This window comes from Oryctolagus cuniculus, chromosome 19, assembly GCF_964237555.1.
Source record: "Oryctolagus cuniculus chromosome 19, mOryCun1.1, whole genome shotgun sequence".
NCBI lineage: Eukaryota > Metazoa > Chordata > Mammalia > Lagomorpha > Leporidae > Oryctolagus > Oryctolagus cuniculus.
Window position 1 is genome coordinate 17,033,196 of NC_091450.1, and position 22,130 is coordinate 17,055,325.

The window sequence follows — 22,130 nt, forward strand, 5'->3', positions numbered from 1 at the left end:
TCCTCTGCCTAGCGGCGCCAGCACACCGGGTTCTAGTCCCGGTCGGGGCGCCGGATTCTGTTCCGGTTGCCCCTCTTCCAGGCCAGCTCTCTGCTGTGGCCAGGGAGTGCAGTGGAGGATGGCCCAAGTGCTTGGGCCCTGCAACCCATGGGAGACCAGGATCAGCACCTGGATCCTGCCTTCAGATCAGCGCGGCGGCCATAGGAGGGTGAACCAACGGCAAAAGGAAGACCTTTCTCTCTGTCTCTCTCTCTCTCACTGTCGACTCTGCCTGTAAAAAAAAAAAAAAAACAAAAACAAAAAAAAAACTGCAGCAATGAACTGTTGGATTTGTTTGTTACAAACAAACACTAATATATAAAAATAGACATAGTAACAAGAAAAACTCATACAAAATACAAAAACATTACCAAATAATTCCCTCCTAACCTACACAATCTATGTTTCTGCAACATTTACAACACAGTAGTCGAAGATAGCTGAGTTGTGGGACATTAAAAATTCCTTCTTTACAACGAAAATTTCCCAAAGATTCTTTTCACTTCAGAGAGCGTATGCACTCCCCTGGGTCAGCTGGCAGTGCCAAAGGGGAGGCTGGGAAGGTCATCATGAGGGAGAGGCCAAGTCATCCTCCTAATATGAGCAAGTACCCTCCTTACAGTACCATCTGGACCCTAACACACTGCCATATAAGACTGAAAGATCTCTAACAGAAATGTTAACAGGGCTGCCTGCATGAGAAGTCATATTTTTAAGAGCATAATGTGGCACGCAAAGGTCAAAAACATTTTTAGCCACAATTTTACATGGAACTCCAATTGAGAAACCCACCTGTAACACCCAGTTACCTCCTATGAGACATCAGGTGCATCTGACTCAGATCCATCTGTGACTTGACTTGCAGGTTCAGGTTTAGTTTCTCCCTCATGTACCACCTGAGTCTCTGTCACTGGTTTTGTTTTCTCGTCACTACTGTCTGGTACCCCCTTTTGGTTATTTCTCCCTTCTGCTGGGTCACTCTGACTTAATTTGTCATCAGATTCCAACTTTGCTTCTTTCCCATTTCCTTGCTTTGGGTGAAGTTGTGATGGGTCCTTAGGACTCTTCCCCACCTCCTGGAGGTTGTACTTTCTGAATAACATGTAATCTTTCACAACACTCAGGCAACAGCTGTGATGATTTCTACCACCACTGTGTACTGTGGGTTGGTGAGATCTACTTTATTTTCCGAACTGAGGCTGCCCACTATTCCTGTAACAAAAATACAAAAACACTTAGCCCAAGAAGGATACCATTAACTCTGATGAATAAAAATGAATAAATAAAAAATAAAAAAAAACCTTTTATCCCTTTCTGTCTGAGAACTGCTAAAAGAGAACAAATACTAGTTCACAGTTCTATGTGGACTTCAATCAAATCCCTTGAATCCTTTCAATAAACAAATAAAAATAAAATCCTGAGACATTTAAAAAGAGTACCTTTTTCTTAAGAAAATTCAGTGTTGATTTGGAAAAGACTAACTACCAGAAAATCTCCTATTCATCATATTGATATGTTAGGCTTTGTATTAATCTAAGGTCATTTTATCTACTTGTTCTATATTCAAAAATGTTGTCTTAAATCTAAAAAAAAAGAGAAAAAGAAAAAACCTTAAAAATGTTTTGCACAATTTTGTAAAATAATCAAGAAATGTACCTGCCAATTCTTTTATAACTTCTTCTCTGTTTACATGACTATTATTTCGAGATTTGTATACAATTTGAAATGTCCCTTTGTTTGGAGCTTTAAACCAGGGTTCCAAGAATGTTTCTGCATATTTTTTCATATCCTCCAAGAAAGCTTTGCATGTGCCTGCGATGGGTAACATTCGCAAAATGACTCGAGTCTTCTTCTTCTTGGTTTTGTACATATCCTGGAGAATGTGATGAACTAATTTCTCAGGTTCTAAAAGAAAACAGTCAACACAGAAGAGGCAAGTAAGCCAAGAAATTCTCCAACACTTTGAAGATTCTTGAAATTCTCTAAAATAAATTTTCACTGGCAGTGACTCAGGTTGACAATAAAAGTTCTCTTAAAAATTTTAAATTAATCTTTTGAATCAGTTTTTCCAACTAATATCTCTTTAGTGCCTACTATATAAAAACACCATATCCATATTTTTAAAGATATTTTATTTACTTGAAATCCAGAGTTACACAGAGAAAGAAGGAGAAAGAGAGAGGGGTCTTCCATTCTCTGGTTCACTCCCCAATTTGCCACCATGTCTGGAGCTGTGCCAATCTGAAGCCAGGAGCTAGGAGTTTCCTCTGGGTTTCCCACGTGGGTGCAGGGCCCAAGGACCTGGGCCATCTTCCACTGCTTTTCCAGGCCATAGCAGAGAGCTGGATGGGAAGTGGAGTAACCAGGACTCAAACCGGTGCCCACATGGGATGCCGGCACTGAATGCAGCGGCTTCACCCACGCCACCACAGTGCCGGCCCCTAACACCATATCTAATATTTTAACTTTTCGTCATTGTTACAGCTTTTACTAAAAACAATCGTTTGGGGTCAGTGCTGTGGTGTAGTGGGTAAAGCCGACACCTACAGTGCTGGCATCCCATATGGGCACTGGTTCGAATCCCAGTTGCTCCACTTCCAATCCAGCTCTCTGTTATGGCCTGGGAAAGCAGTAGAAGATGGCCCAAGTCCTTCAGCCCCTGCATCCATGTGGAACACCCAGAAGAAGCTCCTGGCTTCGGTCTGGCTCAGCTTCAGTTGCACAATTTGGGGAGTGAACCAGTGGATGGAAGCTCTCTCCCTTTCTCTCCCTCTCTCTCGCTGTAAAGTCTGCCTTTCAAATAAATAAATGTCTTTTAAAAAATAAAAAAGGAAATATTTTCCCACCCTAGGACTCAATGTCATTTAATGTTGGGTCCCTGCACCTCACCTGAAATCATCCCATTCCAGAAATGCTACAGAGTCCAAATCACCCATCTCCCCCCGACCTGAGGACTCCCAAAAGACCTTAATTCCCACCCTGCCTCCACGAAGCCCAAATGAAAGGAGCAGAGCTCCTGATCTGGTGGAGCTGGCAAACCTTGGCATGCGCCCATTCAGAGAACTAGGTTTAGAAAACCTGCCAGCTTCCAAAATTGTTCATCTCTGAAGGAGAAGGCCACTTCGCTCCCACTCACTTTGTTTTTCAGACAGAAGGACCCTGCAGCAGTTGAAGCCTCAGGTGGCTGATTGTCCCTCCAAAGGCACTTACTTGGCAGAGGTCAGCACAGCCATTCAGATGGCTGCTGTCTGGCCCTCGCTAGACAGAATGACTTTTCTTCTTGGGCTTTGAGGCTGGAGTGGTCTCAGTGGGGACGAATGGTTGCACCGGAGTGGCTGGAGGTGCAGCCTCAGAGGCAGGTGACGCGGTGTCGGGGCGCTGTCCTGGAGGTGGGGCGGTCTCAGAAGCCTGCGCAAGTGGCTCCGTAGGTGCCTCCAGGCCAGGTGCAGCCTGACGTAGAGAAATCTCCTGCACTGCACAGGTGCTCTCAGTGGCCTGGGGAGGCGGAAGCAGGGCCCGCCCAGTCTCTGAATCCGCTGGGCCTACAGTCTGGAAAGCCTGGTCAGACAGACGTTGCAGCACAGGAACCTGGGTGCCCGCAGCCTGGGTTCCAGAAGCCTGAACAGGTGGAGGCTGAGGTCCGGAGACCAGAGGAAAATTCCAGTGCTGCCTCTGTGAGGCCACAGACACCACAGGTTGGCTCTGAGAGGACACAGGGACCCGGAGATGGCACTGAGAGGCCGCAGAAGGCAGAGGCTGGCTCTTAGAGGTCACAGGGACCTGGAGATGGCACTGAGAGGCCGCAGAAGGTAGAGGCTGGATCTTAGAGGTCACAGGGACCTGGAGGTGGCTCCGTGAGGCCACAGGTAACAGGGTGTGGCTCTGAGAGTTCACAGATGCCAGAGGATGGCTCTGAGAGTCCATAGGAGCCAGACAGTGGGTCTGAGAGGCCCTAGTGACATGGTGGCAGCTCTGAGAGGCTGCCAGCAACACAGGTTGGCTTTCAGAGGTCACAGGGACCTGGAGGTGGCTCCGTGTGAAAGGAGCGGCCGAGAGCCGCCATAAAATGGCCTTAATAAAACAGTCCTGGGAAATGGGGAGTAAACTAAGTTCACAGAGAAAGCAGATAGCTACTAGCCAGAGATAAGGGCTACTAGCCAGAGATAAGGGCGACAGAACATCCTGGTATGCACATAAGCCCCCTCCCCTGTGCTTGTTCAAGCTTAACAAAGAAACCGCGAGACACGTAGGGCACGTAGCCACCCCTTTCTGCTCTTCAACGACCCCCTCCCCTTGTCCAAGCTTAGACACGTAGGGCACATAGCCCCGGTTTCTGTTCTCTCCTCCTCCTCGACGACCTCCTCCCCTTGTAGTTACCCAATAAACTTACGCCACCCTATGGTATGTTAATTTTGTGGTTTTGCCCCTTAAAAGCTGTGTGAGATAGCTGCTCGGGGCTCCTCTCGCTTGCTTGCTGCTTGCAGCAGCAGGGGGCCCATTTGCGCAAATGAAATAAAAATTACCTCCTGCTCTATTGCATCGTCTGGTCTGGAGTCTGTGTTTCTGGGGTCGTCACAAGAGGACACCGCTTTTGGGGTCCTACATTTGGGGGCTCGTCCGGGATTTGGGGGACCCCAGACTCCCACACTCCATCGGCCTGACGGAGGTAAGTTTGCTTACTTGTGTATTATTGTAATTGTGGTTTGTACTGTTTGTCTTTGTCTGCCAGGGCGACGTGGAATCCGTCCTGGGGCGGTTTGTACTGTTTGTCTTTGTCTGCCAGGGCGACGTGGAATCCGTCCTGGGGCGCCTGTACAGGCTCAGTATTGACTGGACCAGTGGGGGAGACAGACGTGTCCTGAGACCCCTGGTTCAACCCTGGAGGACGCTCCAGTGGTGGTCTGGGAAGGAGGGAAAGAGGGAATTTCCCTTCTTCCAGGGGAGAGCCTGGCCAGATGGCCGCTCCCTTCTGATAGTTTCGGTTTTGTCTCGGTCTGTTGCCGTGTGGCTTGTGATTTGTGTTCTGTGTGTCGCTGTTTTTGTTGTCCTTTATCTCTTACTGTCTCCCCCATCTGTTTTTATTGTTGTGTTTGATTGCTAGATGTATACTTGTATGAAAAATGTGTATTGTATTCTTATGATGTGTTAATTATGTCTACTTCTCAATGCAACTCTAGGGCCAAATGTAAGGACAAATTTTTGGAATGGAGAGGCTTGTACCTAGATTTGGCTCTGGTAACCAAGAAACTTTGCTGCCGAATGACCTTCTCCTGCTCCTTGGGAGCCTGGCCAGTTCCCGGGGAGGAGGATAAAGGAATGTTTTCTGATAAACAGGTGGGCATGCTTCATGTCTCGGCTCTCTGGCCAAGACCCGAGATGGGACGCACTGCTTGCCTAACATCTTGGCAATGAGCCACCCTTGTCCTTGGGGGCTTTAAGGGGGAGCCGGAGCAAGCCTCTGTTGCTGCTGTTTCATCCTGGGGGAACACGCAGTCAAGCTGGACATTAAATGTGCCCGTAATGATTACATGATCAATTGGCTACTGTGATTGAGGTGTTCTGTGACAGTCCCTTTAATGAGAAATTAACAAAATGGATTAATAACAGGACATTCAGGACCTGACGCTCTGCTTGGTATGTCATTACAAAAATCATCAAGGAGGGCTATGCCTGATAAATGAGGGTGCTATAAATGTGGGCAGTAGGGACATGTACAAAAATTGTCCAAAAGTCAAAAATCAAAATAAGGCTCTTCCTGGGATTTGCTTCCAGTGCTAAAGGGGAAGGCATTGGGACAATAAATGTCACTCCAAAACTGATAAAGAAGGTAATTCATTAAAAAACAGAGTTCAGGAAACTGGAAGCGGGGCCAGCCTCAGGCCCTCCCTACAGGGATCAGTGGACCATCTTGCTATAGTATCATTAAAGCAATGGAGCCATGTTTATTGCAACATTCTGTTAATCTATGCTTCTTTACCATCTTTCCTGTAAATAATTTTAGTGTGCACTACAAGGCTTGCAGTGTATTTCTTGTGGATTAAACTAAAAGTAACTAAGTCTGTGCACAGCAGACAGCTGAAAAGTAATTTACTGTCACAAATTGGCATAGTTGGCAGGATCCGCAAGTATGCAAAGCAATGCCTTTCTTTAAAAGAAAAACTGAAGTTGCATGTGTAACCTGTGATGTTCCTGGCTGGAAAGACCTTCAGTTCGCCTCTTTGGTGAAGGAATGGGCTCTCTGCTCAGAATCGAGTGAGAATTGGGATGGCAAGTTACAGAGTGCACAGCCTCCACAAGTTATTGAGGTTTTGCTATCAGTGCCGGTGGAAAAGGGGGATGAACTATAGGCTTTGGGGAGGTGAAAATGGATTTTGTTATCTGCATACTGATGCATGTGTAAGCAATTAAAAAAAATAAGTACAGGATAAATGTAAATTGGGAAAAAGAAAATGCTGCCCTTTGGAGTCAAACTGCTAGATAGTGGTAGAAAAAAATTATATCAAGCTCCTGTACTGCTGCCAGGGCCAACTAAGGTTATTCAGTGTAAACAATACAAAATTCCAGGTGGACATAAAAAAAATCTAAAACAGTAAAAAATTATCTTAGTGCTGGAGTGATGATTCCCATAATCACTAAAAGAAATTATCTAATTTGGCATGTTAAGAAATCAGATGAAACCTGAAAAATGACTGTGGATTACAGGGAATTAAACAAAGTTACTCTCCCATTGACTGCTACAGTCCCAGATACCATCATTTTGATGTAAAAGGTCACAAACATAAAAGCGTGTTCTTGATAAGGAAAGTTAAAAGAAAGAGATACTTTTAAATAAAAAAGGGATATGATTTGTAAAAATTGTTTATAAAAGGGGGGGGAGAAGAGAAAGGTTTGAGCAAGTTACAGAAGGTGTGAGAAAGTCGCAAAATGTTATGGGAAGAAGAAATCTTTGGTTATTTTCTTTGACATAAAATCAAAATCTGATCCTCTGTTAAAGCAATGAGTTAAAGTAATCTATTATGTTCTCTTGATGTCTCTGTTAAATTCTAACTGCTTAAAAACAGCTGTAAAAAGAGCAATGGTAAAATGGAGGGATCCTGATCCTATCACCAATCAATGGAATGGACCTGATCCAGTACTGGTATGGGACAAGGGCTCCTAAGGGATGGGTTTTTCCGTGTAACCAACATGCCTTTCTGCAATTGCTCCCTGGGCCATGTGGCCCTGATGCTAACATCTGTATTTACAGCAGCGGATAGAGCAGTGGTGTGCTTTACCTGAAGACTACAATAACAATCATCCTAATAGGAGAGGACACTGCCCTTGCCATGGCTGCATCAGTAGTAAGTGTTCCTGGACTGGCTTTTGGAAATAATCGTGGACTATGAAGGCTTACATGTTTGGTGACCAAAGCAATCAATCTTACTGCTACTGTGCTATCCAATATAGCCAAAGAATTGGATCAAGTTCACTCAGGAGTGCTTTTAAGCCATGCAGCTAACAATTACTTGCTGTTAAAAAAATCATATAAGTTGTAAATCTGTACCTGGGGGATGTTATTTTAACATTACTAACAATGTGCCATATATAGAGTCTGTTATTGATAAACTTAAGAGTAAAATGCAACATATGTTTATTACTAACCCACTATTCATTTGAAGGGTTTCAATGGATTCATTGGTTATTAATGTTGGCTGGACTGCTACTGCTTTTCCTACTTTGTATGGGATGTATTCTGTGTGTTCTGCATTTTATGCTGACTTCGCTACAGTATGAATGGACTGAGATTCATCATTTAAAACTTCGTACCAAGCCTCCTTTGTAATCAAAATAATTGATATTTGGCTGTATGTTTCATCTCTCACCTAATGTTGGGCTGGAATGGTACTCAAAGACGGGTAAGATGCTCAGCATCCTGTACCAACCTAAGACAGGGCTCTAGGCCAAGCTGCCAGAGTTACCGATGACGGGTAAGGACAGAGATGACTGAGGGCAACCTAAGACAGAGGCCATTCTCAATTTAATAAAAAAAAGGAGGAGATGTGGGGACCCATGGCTGGCCATGGGCCCACATGCTAAGGCCTGGCTTGCTGATCATTGGCATTAGTCCTCGCGCAACAGTATCAAGCCCTGGCCACCAGTGACCGTATTGAAACCCCTCATTAATGGCACACAATTTTAGGATTAAAATTAGTTCAAAGAGAAAATGGGGGAATGAAAGGAGCGGCCGAGAGCCGCCATAAAATGGCCTTAATAAAACAGTCCTGGGAAATGGGGAGTAAACTAAGTTCACAGAGAAAGCAGATAGCTACTAGCCAGAGATAAGGGCTACTAGCCAGAGATAAGGGCGACAGAACATCCTGGTATGCACATAAGCCCCCTCCCCTGTGCTTGTTCAAGCTTAACAAAGAAACCACGAGACACGCAGGGCACGTAGCCACCCCTTTCTGCTCTTCAACGACCCCCTCCCCTTGTCCAAGCTTAGACACGTAGGGCACATAGCCCCGGTTTCTGTTCTCTCCTCCTCCTCGACGACCTCCTCCCCTTGTAGTTACCCAATAAACTTACGCCACCCTATGGTATGTTAATTTTGTGGTTTTGCCCCTTAAAAGCTGTGTGAGATAGCTGCTCGGGGCTCCTCTCGCTTGCTTGCTGCTTGCAGCAGCAGGGGGCCCATTTGCGCAAATGAAATAAAAATTACCTCCTGCTCTATTGCATCGTCTGGTCTGGAGTCTGTGTTTCTGGGGTCGTCACAAGAGGACACCGCTTTTGGGGTCCTACACGTGAGGCCACAGGTAACAAGGTGTGGCTCTGAGAGTACACAGGTGTCAGAGGATGGCTCTGAGAGTCCATAGGAGCCAGACAGTGGGTCTGAGAGGCCCCAGGGACGTGGAGGAAACTACGAGAGGCTGCAAGCAACACAGGTTGGCTTTCAGAGGCCACAGGGACCTGGAGGTGGCTCTGTGAGGCCATGGGGCCTAGGACGTGGCTCCGAGAGGCCTCAGAAATTACAGGGTGGCTCCTACACGTAGAGAAGGCTGGATTCTGAGTGGAAGAAACCAAGGGAACTACAGGCAGACTCTTAGGGAATGAAACAGTAGAAGGCAAAGGCTGGTCCAGAGTGGACAGAGGGAGAACGGGCGGGACCAGATGAGGCAAGGGTTGCCGATCAAACCATGGCGGACCTGAGTCAGGGCTTGGGGGTCCAAAGGACTCTGAACTTCCCTCGTCTTCAGGCGTGCTGCTCAGAGCCCCTTGGCAAAAGGCCTGGCAGTGGTCGCTGTCCCTGTCACCTTCGGCTTCTTGCTCGAGCTGGCCGGTACCGGTCATCCCCGGGGCAGCCGTCCTCTGCAGGGTCCTCCAGGAGCGCCGCCGCTGCCGCTGTCGCCGGATCCGCAGAAAGCTGTTGGAGAGGGTCCCCATGGACCAGGAGAAGCGGTGGCTGACGCTCTGCTGCAGGGCGCTCACCATGTTTCTGGAGGCCAGCTGGGAGGTCAGCCCGAGGGTCTCTTCGGGAAGCAGTTCGATGTTGCCGGTGTACCAGGAGACCCACCAGAGCAGGCTGAGGAAGATGATGATGGCGCCCATGTAGAGCAGCATGTCGTAGAAGATCAGCTCGGCGAAGATCCCGACGAACAGCATCACCGCCCCCACCGTGTCGAAGACGACGCCCAGCCAAAAGAAATGCCTGCAACGGCCCAGACCCGACCGCTTCCTGCTCATGACGGTGGACTTTCTGTAACCTCCGTGGTCTTGCAGATCCGCGAGCGGCAACCGGCCGGGCGGCGCCGCGGTGGGCCGGCTCGGGCCGTTGGGTCCCCATGGCAACGCGGAAGGCGGGGCGAGAGGGAGGAGCAATTGGGCTGCGCTCCACCTCCCTGAGACGAGAAGGGCCTCGGCCCGGAGCGGCGCGCGTGCGCAGTGCGGCCCGTCGCCCGCGCGGTCGTCTTTTGCGCCTGCGCGGCATTTCCTCTCTGGGCGTCCGACGGGTTTGCCTCCAGTCAGCGGCCTGGCGGCCTTCAGGGGCTTCGTGTCGTGACGTTAACGTCTGCGATGGCGCGCCCGGCTTCGGGCCGCGGTCCCTTCCCCGCAGTGTTCGCATCCCCTCTGCGCGTCCCTCACCGGTCTGAGCGAGGGCGAGACCCTCCAGGAAGGAGCCGAGGACGCGGACCTTCCCGGAGTTCCCTCACGGCCCGGCGGCACGTCGGGCCCGGGCGCGCCCCTGGCTTCAGCGCTCCTGTTTTCCCTTTGTTGTTTGCCCGCGGGGACCGCAGGAACAGACTCGTGCTCGGTTATCACAGACCCGGAGGTAAATTCTCTGAGGGGTTTCCACCGCTCCGATGTCTGCTGTTGCGAAGTCTGTGGACCTGTTTGCCCAGATGCTTAGTCCTTGAAAAAGCGGGACTGCTTTCCCCTTACTCCCCCCGGAATAGGAAAATAGAAAACTGTCAGAAACGGAAGAGTGGGGGCCAGCGCTGTGGCCTTGTGGGCTAAGCCTCTGCCTGCGGCGCCGGCTTCCCATGTGGCGACGGTGGGAGTCCTGGCTGCTCCTCTTCCGGTCCAGCTGCCTGCTGTGCCCTGTGCGAGCAGTGGGAGATGCCCACGTGCTGGGGCCCTTGCAGCCGCGTGGGAGACCTGGGTCGAGTTCTTGGCTCCTGGCTTCAGTCTGGCCCCACCTTTGCTGCTGTAGCCTTTTGGGGGAGTGAACCAGTCGGTGGGAGATTCTCTCTCATCTCTGCATTATAACAAGTAAATAATTTTATTAAAGATTTACTTAGTTATTTGAAAGGCAGAGTTACAAAGAGAAACAGGGAGAGACAGAAAAAATCTTTTAAAAACGCAATGTTACGTTTAAATATAATATTTAGAGGCAGGCATTTGGCAGCGCAATTACGATGTCCCTGGGGACACCACATTCCCTATCAGAGGGCCTGGGTTCAAGTCTGACTGCTTCCAATTCCAGCTTCCTGCTAACGTGCGCCCGGGAGAGGCAGCGGTGACTGTTGGAAGAGTTGGATCCCTGCCATGCATATGGTAGCTCTGGGCTGAAGTCCTGGCCTCAGTCTGACCCAGCTTTGGCTGTTGCAGGCATTTGACGAGGTGGCGGGGTCGGGGTCAATCCGTGGATGGAAGATCTGCAGCTCTAAGTCTCTGCCAAAGCTAGGACCCTGGAACTCAACCTCGGTCTCCCACGTGGGGTGCAGGGTCCCAGCTACCTGACCCAGTACCTGTTGCCTCCCAGAATGCACATTTGTAGGAAACTGGATCAGAAGTGGAGCAGCTGCTACAGCCCAGAGTCTCGGATATGGGACACCCATGTCCCAAGTGTCAACTTACTCACTGAGCCAAATGCCTGCCCTTAATCCAGTGATTTATACATTTCCAGTTTCCTCATTTTCAAACTCAGAGAGTAGATTCATGTGCATTGCTGAAGTTTTACATGCCTGAGGCATACTTTCAAAGTTGCATTCTCCCGTTGTAACCAAGGAATCACCCTTCAAATAAGTACGTGGCCTATAGTCATATTGTCAGGTATTTTCACTGGAGAGCTTTATGATTTTTTTTCTATTAATAATGTTCCGTAAACTGCCTAATATTCCACACCAATAAACTTACATAAAAATGTGTAATCTGTTTGCACCAAGATGATTTTCACACACACACACAAAACGCTTTCAATAAAGTCAGTTTATCCTTCTTCTATTGCTATGATGTGAACCTAATTTACAATGACACATGTTTATAATGGGCCACATCTGTTTTATAATCAAAAAGTAAGGAAGGTGTTTTTCTTTCTGCATTCTTAACAGTATTTCAGGTCTCATGACTCCCTATTAGTACTGCAAATTCCTTTTTTTAAAAAAATATTTATTTTATTTGAGAGGTAGAGTTACAGACAGTGAGAGGGAGAGACAGAGAGAAGTCTTCCTTCTGTTGTTTCACTCCCCAATTGGCCGCAACTGGGGTTGGGCCAGGCCAGAGTCCAGAGCCCGGAACTCCTTCTGGGTCTTCCATGTGGGTGGCAGGGGTCCAGGCCATCATCTGCTGCCTCCCGAGATGTATCAGCAGGAAGCTGGACCAGAGGAGTAACCAGGGCTTGAATTCCCACTCTGATATGGGATGGGGACCTTCCAAGCAGTGACTTAACCTGCTACTCCATGATGTGTGCTCCCTCCTTCTTCTTATAGAAGTTACAGTTCCCAACAGTGATTGATCACAGCTTTCCTCAGCCTTCTTTGAAAGGCAAGAGAGCCCAGGGAAGTCTGTTTTCAAGCATTGAGACAGGTTCTGACCCCTCAGGGCTCATATGGCAAAGCTGTGGGCAGCTGATGTTTAGAATTAAGCTTTACTCTTCACCAACCCCCAAGTTCCCAACTGAATTTTGATTGGAGTGACTTTAAATGTATAATTTAGGGAAAAGTCATTTTCACAATATAGAGGCTCCTATCTGAGAACCTCGTGATCAAGTCTTTTATACCTTGACCATAGTTTTATAGTTATGTGTAGGAGGGGATCTTCAGATAATTTTTTTCATATATTCTAGATACAGTATTTTTTGGTTTTGCAGGTGAAGTCTTCAGCTCATAAGAAAGCAAACATGCTTAACAGAATCTTTTTTCCTAACAGGCACTTTGGTTGTACCTTAAATCTAAAACAAACAAAAAATACACACAGAAACACTACTTATTTATTTCAAAGGTAGAGCAACAGAGAGAGGGAGGTCTTCCATCCATTGCTTTGCTCCCTAAATGTCCCCCCTGGTCGCACTGGTCCAGGATGAAGCTGGGAGCCAGGAACTCCATCCAGGTCTCCCAGTGGTTGGCCGGGGACCAAGCATTTGGGCCGTCTTCTGGTGCTTTCCCGGGTGCATTAGTAGAGAGCTGTATCAGAAGGGGAGCAGCCAGAACTCCAGTGGGCACTCAGATATGGGATGCTGGTGTCATAAAGGGTGGCTTCACCTGCTACGCCACATTGCTGGCCCCTGTGCGTTAGTATTTATACAACAAACTCTGGGCTTAGAATGCTTAACACTGGCCAGCGCCGCGGCTCACTAGGCTAATCCTCCGCCTAGCGGCGCCAGCACACCGGGTTCTAGTCCCAGTTGGGGCGCCGGATTCTGTCCTGGTTGCCCCTCTTCCAGGCCAGCTCTCTGCTGTGGCCAGGGAGTGCAGTGGAGGATGGCCCAGGTGCTTGGGCCCTGCACCCCATGGGAGACCAGGAGAAGCACCTGGCTCCTGGCTCCTGCCATCGGATCAGCGCGGTGCGCTGGCCGCAGTGCGCCGGCCACGGCGGCCATTGGAGGGTGAACCAACGGCAAAGGAAGACCTTTCTCTCTGTCTCTCTCTCTCACTGTCCACTCTGCCTGTCAAAAAAAAAAAAAAAAAAAAAAAAAGAATGCTTAACATTGCAATTTTAACTGTTTGCAAATGACCCCTCTGAGTTGGTTCTACTTACAGAACACTTTTTTTTTTTAAGATTTTTATTTATTTATTTATTTGAAAGAGTTACGTAGAGAGAGAAGGAAAGGCAGAGAGAGAGAGAGTTGAGGTATTTCATCCTCTAGTTCACTCCCCAGTTGGCCGCAACTGCCTGAGCTGCGGTGATCAAAACCAGGAGCCAGGAGCCTCCTCCAGGTCTCCCACGCTGTTGCAGGGGCCCAAGGACTTGGGCCATCTCCCAGGCCATAGCAGAGAGCTGGATCAGAAGTGCAACAGCCAGGACTCAAACTGGCACCCATATGGGATGCCAGCACTGCAGGCGGTGGCTTTATGCACTATGTCACACAGTGCCAGCCCCTACAGAGCACTTCTGACATCAAATGTGTGAGGATCTTCCTGGTACCAGAAACCAACTCCTCAACCCTCCAGACAGCAACTAAGTGTCCTACAATTTAATCCAATTCTGTCACCAGCTACCTGGAGTTGTTGAACCCCTAAAACCTGGGTCCACTCAATGTGCAGCGTGTCGATCACTGACACCTCGTGGGGGAAAAAATTACCCCTTATCAACGGGGTAATGAGTATCAAAGCCTAAAAACCTGGGCCATCCTTGGGTTTTTTAAAGATTTATTTTTATTTGCTTGAAAGAGTTACAAGGAGAGAGGGAGAGACAGAGAGAGATGCATCCGCTGGTTCACTCCCTAAATGGCCATAACAGCCAGGGCTGTGCCAGGCTGAAGCCAGGAGCCTGGAGCTTCTTCTGGGTCTTCCATATGGTTGCAGGGGCCTAAGCACTTGGGCCATCTTTTCCTGTTTTCCCAGGTGCATTAGCAGGAAGCTGGAATGGAAGTGGAAGAGCCAGTTTTTGAGGGGACAACATAGGGGTGCTGGTGCTGCAGGCGGATGCTTAACCCGCTATGCAACAACACCAGCCCATCTTTGACTATTTAAACAATTATTTATTTTACTTGAGAGGCAGAGATGGATCTTCCATATACTGGCTCACTCTCCAGATACCCACAACAGCTAAGGTTTGGCCAGGCTAAAATAAGGAAACTTTAATCTGGGTTTCTTACCTGGGTGAAGGGACCCAAGTACTTGAGCCATTATTTGCTGTCTCCCACACTGAACAGTAGTAGGAGTCAGGGATAGACACCAGGAACTCTGATATGGAATGTGGGTGTCCCAAGCAGTGTCTTAACAATTACACTGAACACCCATACCAGACTCCTTTTTTTTAACTGATGGAAGAAAGTTTAATAGGAAAATAATTTTTGCCTTTCTTTATCCTGCAGGTTGCTGATTTTAGGATCCAGTAAAAGTTTAGTGAACTGGCTCTGAAGAACTTCTTCCTAACCCTCTTCTCTTCTGTTGGCTATTTTATTGTATTACTTACTAATCTTTGTAGAGAACTTTGAATTACCAAGATGAAGAATTTTCCTTCTGCATCAAGTACAGGAAAGGCTTTTTTTTTTTTTTTTTTTTTACAAATGGAAATGTCAAAAATCTCTATCATAGCCTAAAAACAAAATGTAGTTAAGATTTAATGAGTAAGTAAGATTCAGATGCATTTGAGGCCTTTTAAGATTTTATTTTATTTGAGAGGCAGAGTTACAGTGAGAGAGACAGAGAGAGGTCTTCCTTCCATTGGTTCACTCCCCAGATGGCTGCAACAGTCGGAGCTGCACTGATCCACAACCAGGAGCTTCTTCCAGGTTTCCCACATGGGTGCAGGGGCCCAAGGACTTGGGCCATCTTCTACTGCTTTCCCAGGCCACAGCAGAGAGCTGGATGGGAAGTGGAGCAGCCAGGACTAGAACCGGTGCCCTCATGGGATGCCCGCCACCACAGGTGGATTAACCTACTGTGCTATGGTGCCAGCCCCGAGGGCTGGCTTTCCACACTATAATGGGTAACAGACTAGTTCTGGTTCTTGCAAGCTGGGTTCATCCTGAACCAGTGCCACCAGTGGGGGCATTTAGGGGGCAAACCAATGGATAGAAGACCTTCCTCTCTGTTACTCTTTGGAATAAATAAGTCGGTTTTTTGTGTGTATTTTGTTTTAGATTTAAGGTACAACTGAAGTGGCTGTTGTGGGCAAATTGGGACAGAATCGTTGGAAGGAAGATCTCTGTCTCTCCGCCCCCTCTCTCTGTCACTCTGCCTTTCAAGAAAATAATCTTTAAAACAGAAGTTTAGGACAATACAACAGTGTAGTCTAGAGCTGTAGGAGCATCAGATTGGGAATCTGAGATCTGACACCTGGATCCTGAGATTCAGACACACAGTTTACCAGGCCCTGCCTTTAGACAGCTGAATCTGCTAGAAGACAAAACTATTAAACCTGTGCAATAAAGTTTTACTGGTGTGACTGCAGTTTTACTGGTGTGATAATGTGAGAATAAAGAGGTGATAAACAGGAAGGCTCCCTACCAATATGTGGGCAATCTTAAGGCTGGTATAAGCTAGGAGGGTGTGGGAGGTGTCCTCCAGCTAGACAGCATAACTGTAAGCAGCGGTGGGTACTTGGCACAGTAGTTAAGCTGTCACTTGGGATCTCTTCATCTCACATTTCAGTTTGAATCCCAGCTCTGCTCCCAATTTCAGCTTCCTGCTCCTGCAAACCCTGGGAGACAACAAGGGATGGCTCAATGCTTGGGTCCTTGCCTCCAACGTGGGAGACTTGGCTTGAGTTCCAGGCTCCTGGCTTTGACCTGGCCCAGCCTTGGTTGTGGTGAGCATTTGGGTGGAAGATCTCTCTCATTTCTTTAAAATAAAAGTAAATAAAACTAGTTCCACTTAGGAATGTATTGGCAGTGGGCAGATCTGTACCACGGGCACAGGAACTGCAGTATCCAGGTTCAAGCCCTGCCTCTGCCACTCCCCACCTACCTGACCTGAGTAGGTTGCTTAATCTCTGCTTACTTTCTCCAGCTATAGAGGGAATGACAAAAATCGTGTTTACCAGCCGGCACCGCGGCTCACTAGGCTAATCCTCCACCTTGCGGTGCCGGCACACCACACCGGGTTCTAGTCCCGGTCGGGGCGCCGGATTCTGTCCCGGTTGCCCCTCTTCCAGGCCAGCTCTCTGCTGTGGCCTGGGAGTGCAGTGGAGGATGGCCCAAGTGCTTGGGCCCTGCACCCCATGGGAGACCAGGAGAAGCACCTGGCTCCTGGCTTCGGATCAGCAACATGCGCCGGCCGCCGTGGCCATTGGAGGGTGAACCAACTGCAAAGGAAGACCTTTCTCTCTGTCTCGCTGTCCACTCTGTCAAAAATTTTAAAAAATTTAAAAAAAAAAGGCGGGTCCCAGCAGCTCGGGCGGCGGGAGCAGCGGCAGCGGCCGCGGCCAGGCAGCCCAGCTCCGCGAAGGCTCTCGGCGCGCCGCGGCCCGCAGGTACCCGGCACGCGCCCTCCGCGCCGCCAGGATGCCCAAGAGGAAGGGGGCGGCCAAGGAGGAGCCCAAGAGGAGGTCGGCGCGCTTGTCGGCGAAGCCGGCCCCCGCCAAGGTGGAAGCGAAGCCCAAGAAGGCCGCCGGGAAGGATAAGTCATCAGACAAGAAAGTGCAAGCAAAGGGGAAGAGAGGAGCAAAGGGAAAACAGGCCGAGGTGGCTAACCAAGAAGCTAAAGAAGACCTGCCTGCAGAAAACGGAGAAACGAAAAACGAGGAGAGTCCAGCCTCTGATGAAGCAGAAGAGAAAGAAGCCAAGTCTGATTAATACCATACACCATGTGTTATCAGTGCTCCCTGTCTCCCTTCTTGTACAATCCAGAGGAATATTTTTATCAACTATTTTATAAATGCAAGTTTTTTAGTAGCTCTAGAAACGTTTTTAAGAAGGAGGGAAGCCCACCTCATCCAATTTTTTAAGTGTAAATGATTTTTTTTAAGAGGTGAAATCATTTGCTGGTTGTTTATTTTTTGGTACAACCAGAAAACAGTGGCATATTGAATTCTGGGAGGCTTTGACTGTCTTGGGTGTCAGCTTAACATTCCATAGGTGGGGGTGGTTTTTATATCCTACAGTACAGCGCATACTAAATGGCGATTTGGAGTCTCAATTGTGCATTTAATCTGTCTTGAATATTTTCAGTTACTTCTCCCGTGTTCTGTAGAATTGTTTTCTATAGAAAACCACTCCTTGTTCTGTCAGAACCATGTGCACTCTGTAACATCTTCGGTTGTGGTAGTCCAGTTTTCCTAATGATTTTGTTAATGTGCCGTGAAAGATTGAAAATTTGAGTGTTGTGTATATGCTATTATATTGTGAATGGGTGGGATTTATGTAACAGCAACATTTGAAGATACTTGTACTTGATAGCCTCTTAAGGAAGAGTTGCCTCCAAATTTGAAGCTGGAAAGTCACTGGAATAACTTTTTAAAAAAAGGATGACAATTCATGGCTTTTTAGATTTTTGGTACGTATGTTAAGAATTGTGTACAAATTAAAATGTGTGTGCTGATTCTCAACACCAATAAAATCTCAATTATGGACAAAAAAAAATTAAAAAAAAAAGACCTCTCTCTCTGCCTCTCCTCTCCTCTGTGTAGCTCTTTCAAATAAATATCTAAGAAAATTTTTAAAAATCGTGTTTACCTCAGAGTGGTTGCATTACTCACTGCATCATTTTACCTGCTCAACAAGTGTTAACTATTTTTCTTAAGTTAATGTACACTTCATGATTGTTGCTGGTATGATTCCAATTAAGTCATTTTAAAAGATGAGAACTCTAGTCAGAATATTTTAATTTAAAATGGATTAGTTTAACCCTAATATTTTTGTCTTTAATTATTAGAGGTTTTATGTAATTTAACCATGATATCTGGGCCTTTTCTTCACTAATATCTTGTTACCATTTTCTTTTCAGCCTGTTTTAATAATTCAGTTTCCTTAACCATTCAATTCTTTTGTACTGTTTCCATTGTGTCTACTCTGTCTTGTCCTGTTTTCCTTTAATAGTTCTGTTTTATTTTGGATCCATCTTTTTACTTTTATAAAATTTTTAAGACAAAAATTACACACATTGCATAGAATACAATGTTAACTGCTTACAGGCTGTGGAATCAACTGAGCTAACATATGCATTACCTCCCGTATTTATCTTTTTACAGCCGAGTAGTGATGAGAACACCAACCCTTGACTTTATTCCTCCAACCTAACTAAAATTATGTTTGCTTGCTTGACCTGTATCTTGGGATACAAAACCCCCACGCCACCCTGGCAACCACTATTCTGCTCTACTTCTGTGAGTACATTTTATAATTCCACATGTGAGCTCATGCTGTATTCTTCTGTTTGTGCCTGGCTTTTCTCACTTAATATAATGTCCTCCATGTTGATCCACATTGTAACAAACGACTGGATTTCCTTCTTTCATCTGCTGATGGACATATATAGGTTGATTTCCTTATACTTACTATTGTGAATGCTAAAATGAACATGGGAATAGAGGTATATTTCAAGGTACTCATTTTGTTCTCTTTGGATACATACCCAGTAGTGGGACTGCTGGATGGTGGTTCCGTTTTTTTATTTCTTGAGGAAGCTGCATATTGTTTTCATAATGGCTGTACTAATTCCTAATTGTACCATCCATGTGCACAGTGCCCTTTTCTCCACATCCTTACCAGCATTTCTGACCATTTTGGTAATGATCATTCTAAGGGTGTGACATGTGTCTCATGGTGGCTTTCATTGTCATTTCCCCTGATGATCAGTGACATCGGACAACTCCATCTACTTGGTCATTTGTACACTGTCCTTGGGGAAATGTCTAGTCAGGTGTTTTGCTCACTTTTAAAGTCAGTTTGCTTTCTTGCAATTGAATTCCTTGTGTATCTGGGATATTGACCCCTGATCAAATGTGTGGTTTGCAGATTTTCTCATTCCACAGTCATCTCCTCACTCTGCTCACTGCTTCCTTTGCTGTGAAGCTTGGAGTAATCCCATTTGTCATTTTTGCTCTTGCTGCTGTGCTTTTGGGTTTCATATACCAAAAACAAACAAACAAAGCACTCCTCAACCAAAGCCAGGCAGCTTTTCCACTTTTCCAGTTGCATAATCTTTATTTTGATTTTTACATATGGTCTAAGTGAAGGGTCCAATTTCAATTTTTTTAGCATGTAGAAACCTAGTTTTCCCAGAACCACTTATTGATTGTATAGTCTTGGCACCTTTGTCAAAAATCAATTGTAAATGCATGAATTTCTGGGCTCTCTAGTCTGTTCCATTGGTCTATGTGTTTTGTTTTCATGCCAGCACCATGCTGTTTTGATGACTAGCTTTGTGGTAGATTTGGAGTCAGGTAACATGATGCCTTCAACTTTGTTCTTTGTGCTCAAGAGATTCTGCTGGGTAGGCTGGGACAGCAGATAGATGTCTGGCACTGGCTGGTCCTGGACCCACTGGAGTGGACCAGATGTTTGGGTGTGGAGTCCTAAGTCCATGGGAGACTGCAGCGGGTCTAGTGCTAGGGTAGGCACAGAGCCTGAGGCCATGTGCTTTGGCTTGAAGACTGGGCCCATGAGGGCCATCTTGGAGCCTGGGTGTTTTACACTGACCTGGGGCTAAATTGGGGGTGGCTTGGAGTCCTGGGCAGGTCTGGGGTACCAGGCAGATCTGGAGAGACAATCCATGGTAGCAGCCTGGAATTGGGCCACTGGGGTGGGCCCGGCTATGTCTAAGGCAAAGTCTGGCATTTCCCCCTCCTTCCTGACACACAGGCAGTGAGGCCTGGGGTTGGAAAAGGGGTGAGAGATACATCCTTCCCACTCTCCTCGGCACATCTTCTGTGCTACACTCAGCTGCCATAAGCACTGTGGCAAAGGTATTTCCACGTGTGGATGAAAACAGCTATTTCTGCAGGAATACAGGTGTTGAAAAGCCTTAGCCACCACTTTGCTGTCGTACTGAGTTCCTTCACAGTTTTGGTTCTTTAACAGTAATTTCTTAATATAATCCTTTAATTGTCTTTTTTAGCTATTTGAAGTCAAACTTGCTGATTATCACGGCAGTGCTTCAGGCTGTGACTTCCCCACTGAGCATCAAGCCAGGTGAGTTCTGCCACATGCAGCAGATTCTGGGTTGGTCGTTCCACGTCAGGGGTTTCCCCTTTCACAAGGAGGAAGGAAAGTCAGTGTGTAACAGCTAAATATATGTTAACAGAGCCAAAAGCATAATGTATAATCAAATATGTATCTGCAAAGTTCTTCCCTAATCAATCCCCTACAGATGCATGGGTAAACCATCTCTTAAAACCTTCTGATAACAGTGACTACCATATAAAACAGTGTGGCAAAAACTTCAATTATTTAACAAAATTGACATTTCACCCCATCCAGCCTACTCTTTCTTCACCATCCTCTAGAGCTGTGCTGTCCAAGGGGACTGCCAGCCACACACATGGCAAGTACAAACTAGAAATGCTCGGCCTGTAAAATGCCACATTTTGAAGACTCAGGTCAAAGAAATAGAAAATGCTAACATTTCTTACCATATGCTGATGTTCTAGATACTTTGAGCTCAAAAAGTATTAAAAACATGATTTTCACTTATTTTACTGTGGTGACTGCGCCTGTCTACTGGGCCTCCTCTTTGCTGTGCTTCCTGCTTTGCGTGCACAGCACCACCGCCCTGAAGTTCCCATCTGAAGACAGCAGGACCATGATGCCAGTTTACTGTTAGCATTTATTTTAGAAATACACAAAATATAGATTTTTTACATCAAAGTGTGACAGCCTCACTTATATACTTCCATACTTACCTGGTTTTGTCTGCATTGTTACGCAAACATGAGTTTGATTCTAATTTTTTGCTATGGTTCATGTAAACAGTTGAGACTGCTACATAAAGTAGGTTGCTGTAAAAGGTAAAGTGGCCACAGAAACCCAACAGTGAAACAATTCAGTTTGGTTTGTTTAATGAACTTGGCAGAAGTCTTAGCAGATAGATGATCTAAGACTAAATACTGGCTTCTAGGCATTTTAAATATTAAAAACCTTGAGGTTTTCTTCATCTTGTAAACATAACTTAGACCTTGTTGGTATTAAGTTTAAAAAGGAAAATATTAAACCATGATTTTTATCCTCTTGCCCATGTCAGTATACACTCTCTTTATTATGAGAATGAAACCAAATAATAAGCAAAATACATCAAGAATTTCAAATTTTACTGCAAAGAAGGTGCAGCTGGTCTCTGCAGAGAGTGGTCGATCTCACTGAAGCTGACCTTCCGTGGGCTGAGTGTGAGCCCCTCTGTCCACTGGGCTGTGGGGGCCCAGGCCGTATGGGAGATGGGTAGTTCCTCTTGCTCCATGGCCCCTGAAGCAAGTCAAGACTCCACCTCGGGCTCCGCTGTCCTTCCTTGGGCTTGGATTCATGGGGCTTGTGGTTTGCTACTATTGTCAAGACTGTACCGTCCCTTTAAGGTACCACATGCCACCATGGCTCACACAGCAGTCCTAGGATCAGACAAAGAACAGCTTAAGAGCAGATTTTGCCAGCTGCTACACTGTCCAGAACATCAAAACGTGATTTATGACAGAACAGAAATGGGAAATGAAGAGCTGCCTGACCGGGGCCTGTGTCTGTGGCACAGCGGTGATGTCAGCATCCCGTATCAGTGCCAGTTCAACTCCCACTGCTACTCCACTTC

At 46.7% G+C, this 22,130-nt stretch overlaps 4 protein-coding genes across 9 annotated transcripts in view; 1 reads left to right on the top strand and 3 right to left on the bottom strand.

The window, feature by feature from the left end:
- Positions 1-282: 282 nt before the first annotated feature.
- On the bottom strand, positions 283-3,963 carry LOC103348584 (protein PRRC2C). Its single transcript, XM_070064774.1, is given in 4 exon segments — positions 283-1,171; positions 1,174-1,251; positions 1,696-1,944; positions 3,312-3,963. Coding segments are annotated over 4 exon segments (1,299 nt in total). The 3' UTR covers positions 283-851.
- LOC138847041 (uncharacterized) lies at positions 1,841-10,040 on the bottom strand. The gene is made up of 2 exons (XM_070064602.1): positions 3,250-10,040; positions 1,841-1,944 (listed from the first exon to the last, which is right to left on the bottom strand). The coding sequence occupies exon 1, from the start codon at positions 9,757-9,759 to the stop codon at positions 8,746-8,748; it is 1,014 nt and encodes a 337-aa protein (XP_069920703.1). The 5' UTR covers positions 9,760-10,040; the 3' UTR covers positions 1,841-1,944; positions 3,250-8,745.
- A 6,848-nt stretch (positions 10,041-16,888) lies between these two features.
- On the top strand, positions 16,889-17,963 carry LOC127491448 (non-histone chromosomal protein HMG-14). Its single transcript, XM_070064603.1, has one exon. The coding sequence runs from the start codon at positions 16,904-16,906 to the stop codon at positions 17,192-17,194; it is 291 nt and encodes a 96-aa protein (XP_069920704.1). The 5' UTR covers positions 16,889-16,903; the 3' UTR covers positions 17,195-17,963.
- Positions 17,964-21,146: 3,183 nt separating this feature from the next.
- POLR3E (RNA polymerase III subunit E) overlaps positions 21,147-22,130 on the bottom strand; it is a 36,093-nt gene continuing 35,109 nt past the window's right edge. For all 6 annotated transcript variants that reach the window (XM_017342517.3, XM_008257867.4, XM_017342516.3 and 3 more), the window contains one exon: positions 21,147-21,936. In XM_017342517.3, the coding sequence (XP_017198006.1) occupies positions 21,880-21,936 (57 nt within the window). In that variant the 3' untranslated portion in view covers positions 21,147-21,879. The remainder of the gene's footprint in view (positions 21,937-22,130) is intronic.

Bases quoted from the DNA above. Each gene is read 5' to 3' on its own strand.
- LOC138847041 (XM_070064602.1), bottom strand. From the start codon at position 9,759: ATGAGCAGGAAGCGGTCGGGTCTGGGCCGTTGCAGGCATTTCTTTTGG.
- LOC127491448 (XM_070064603.1), top strand. From the start codon at position 16,904: ATGCCCAAGAGGAAGGGGGCGGCCAAGGAGGAGCCCAAGAGGAGGTCG.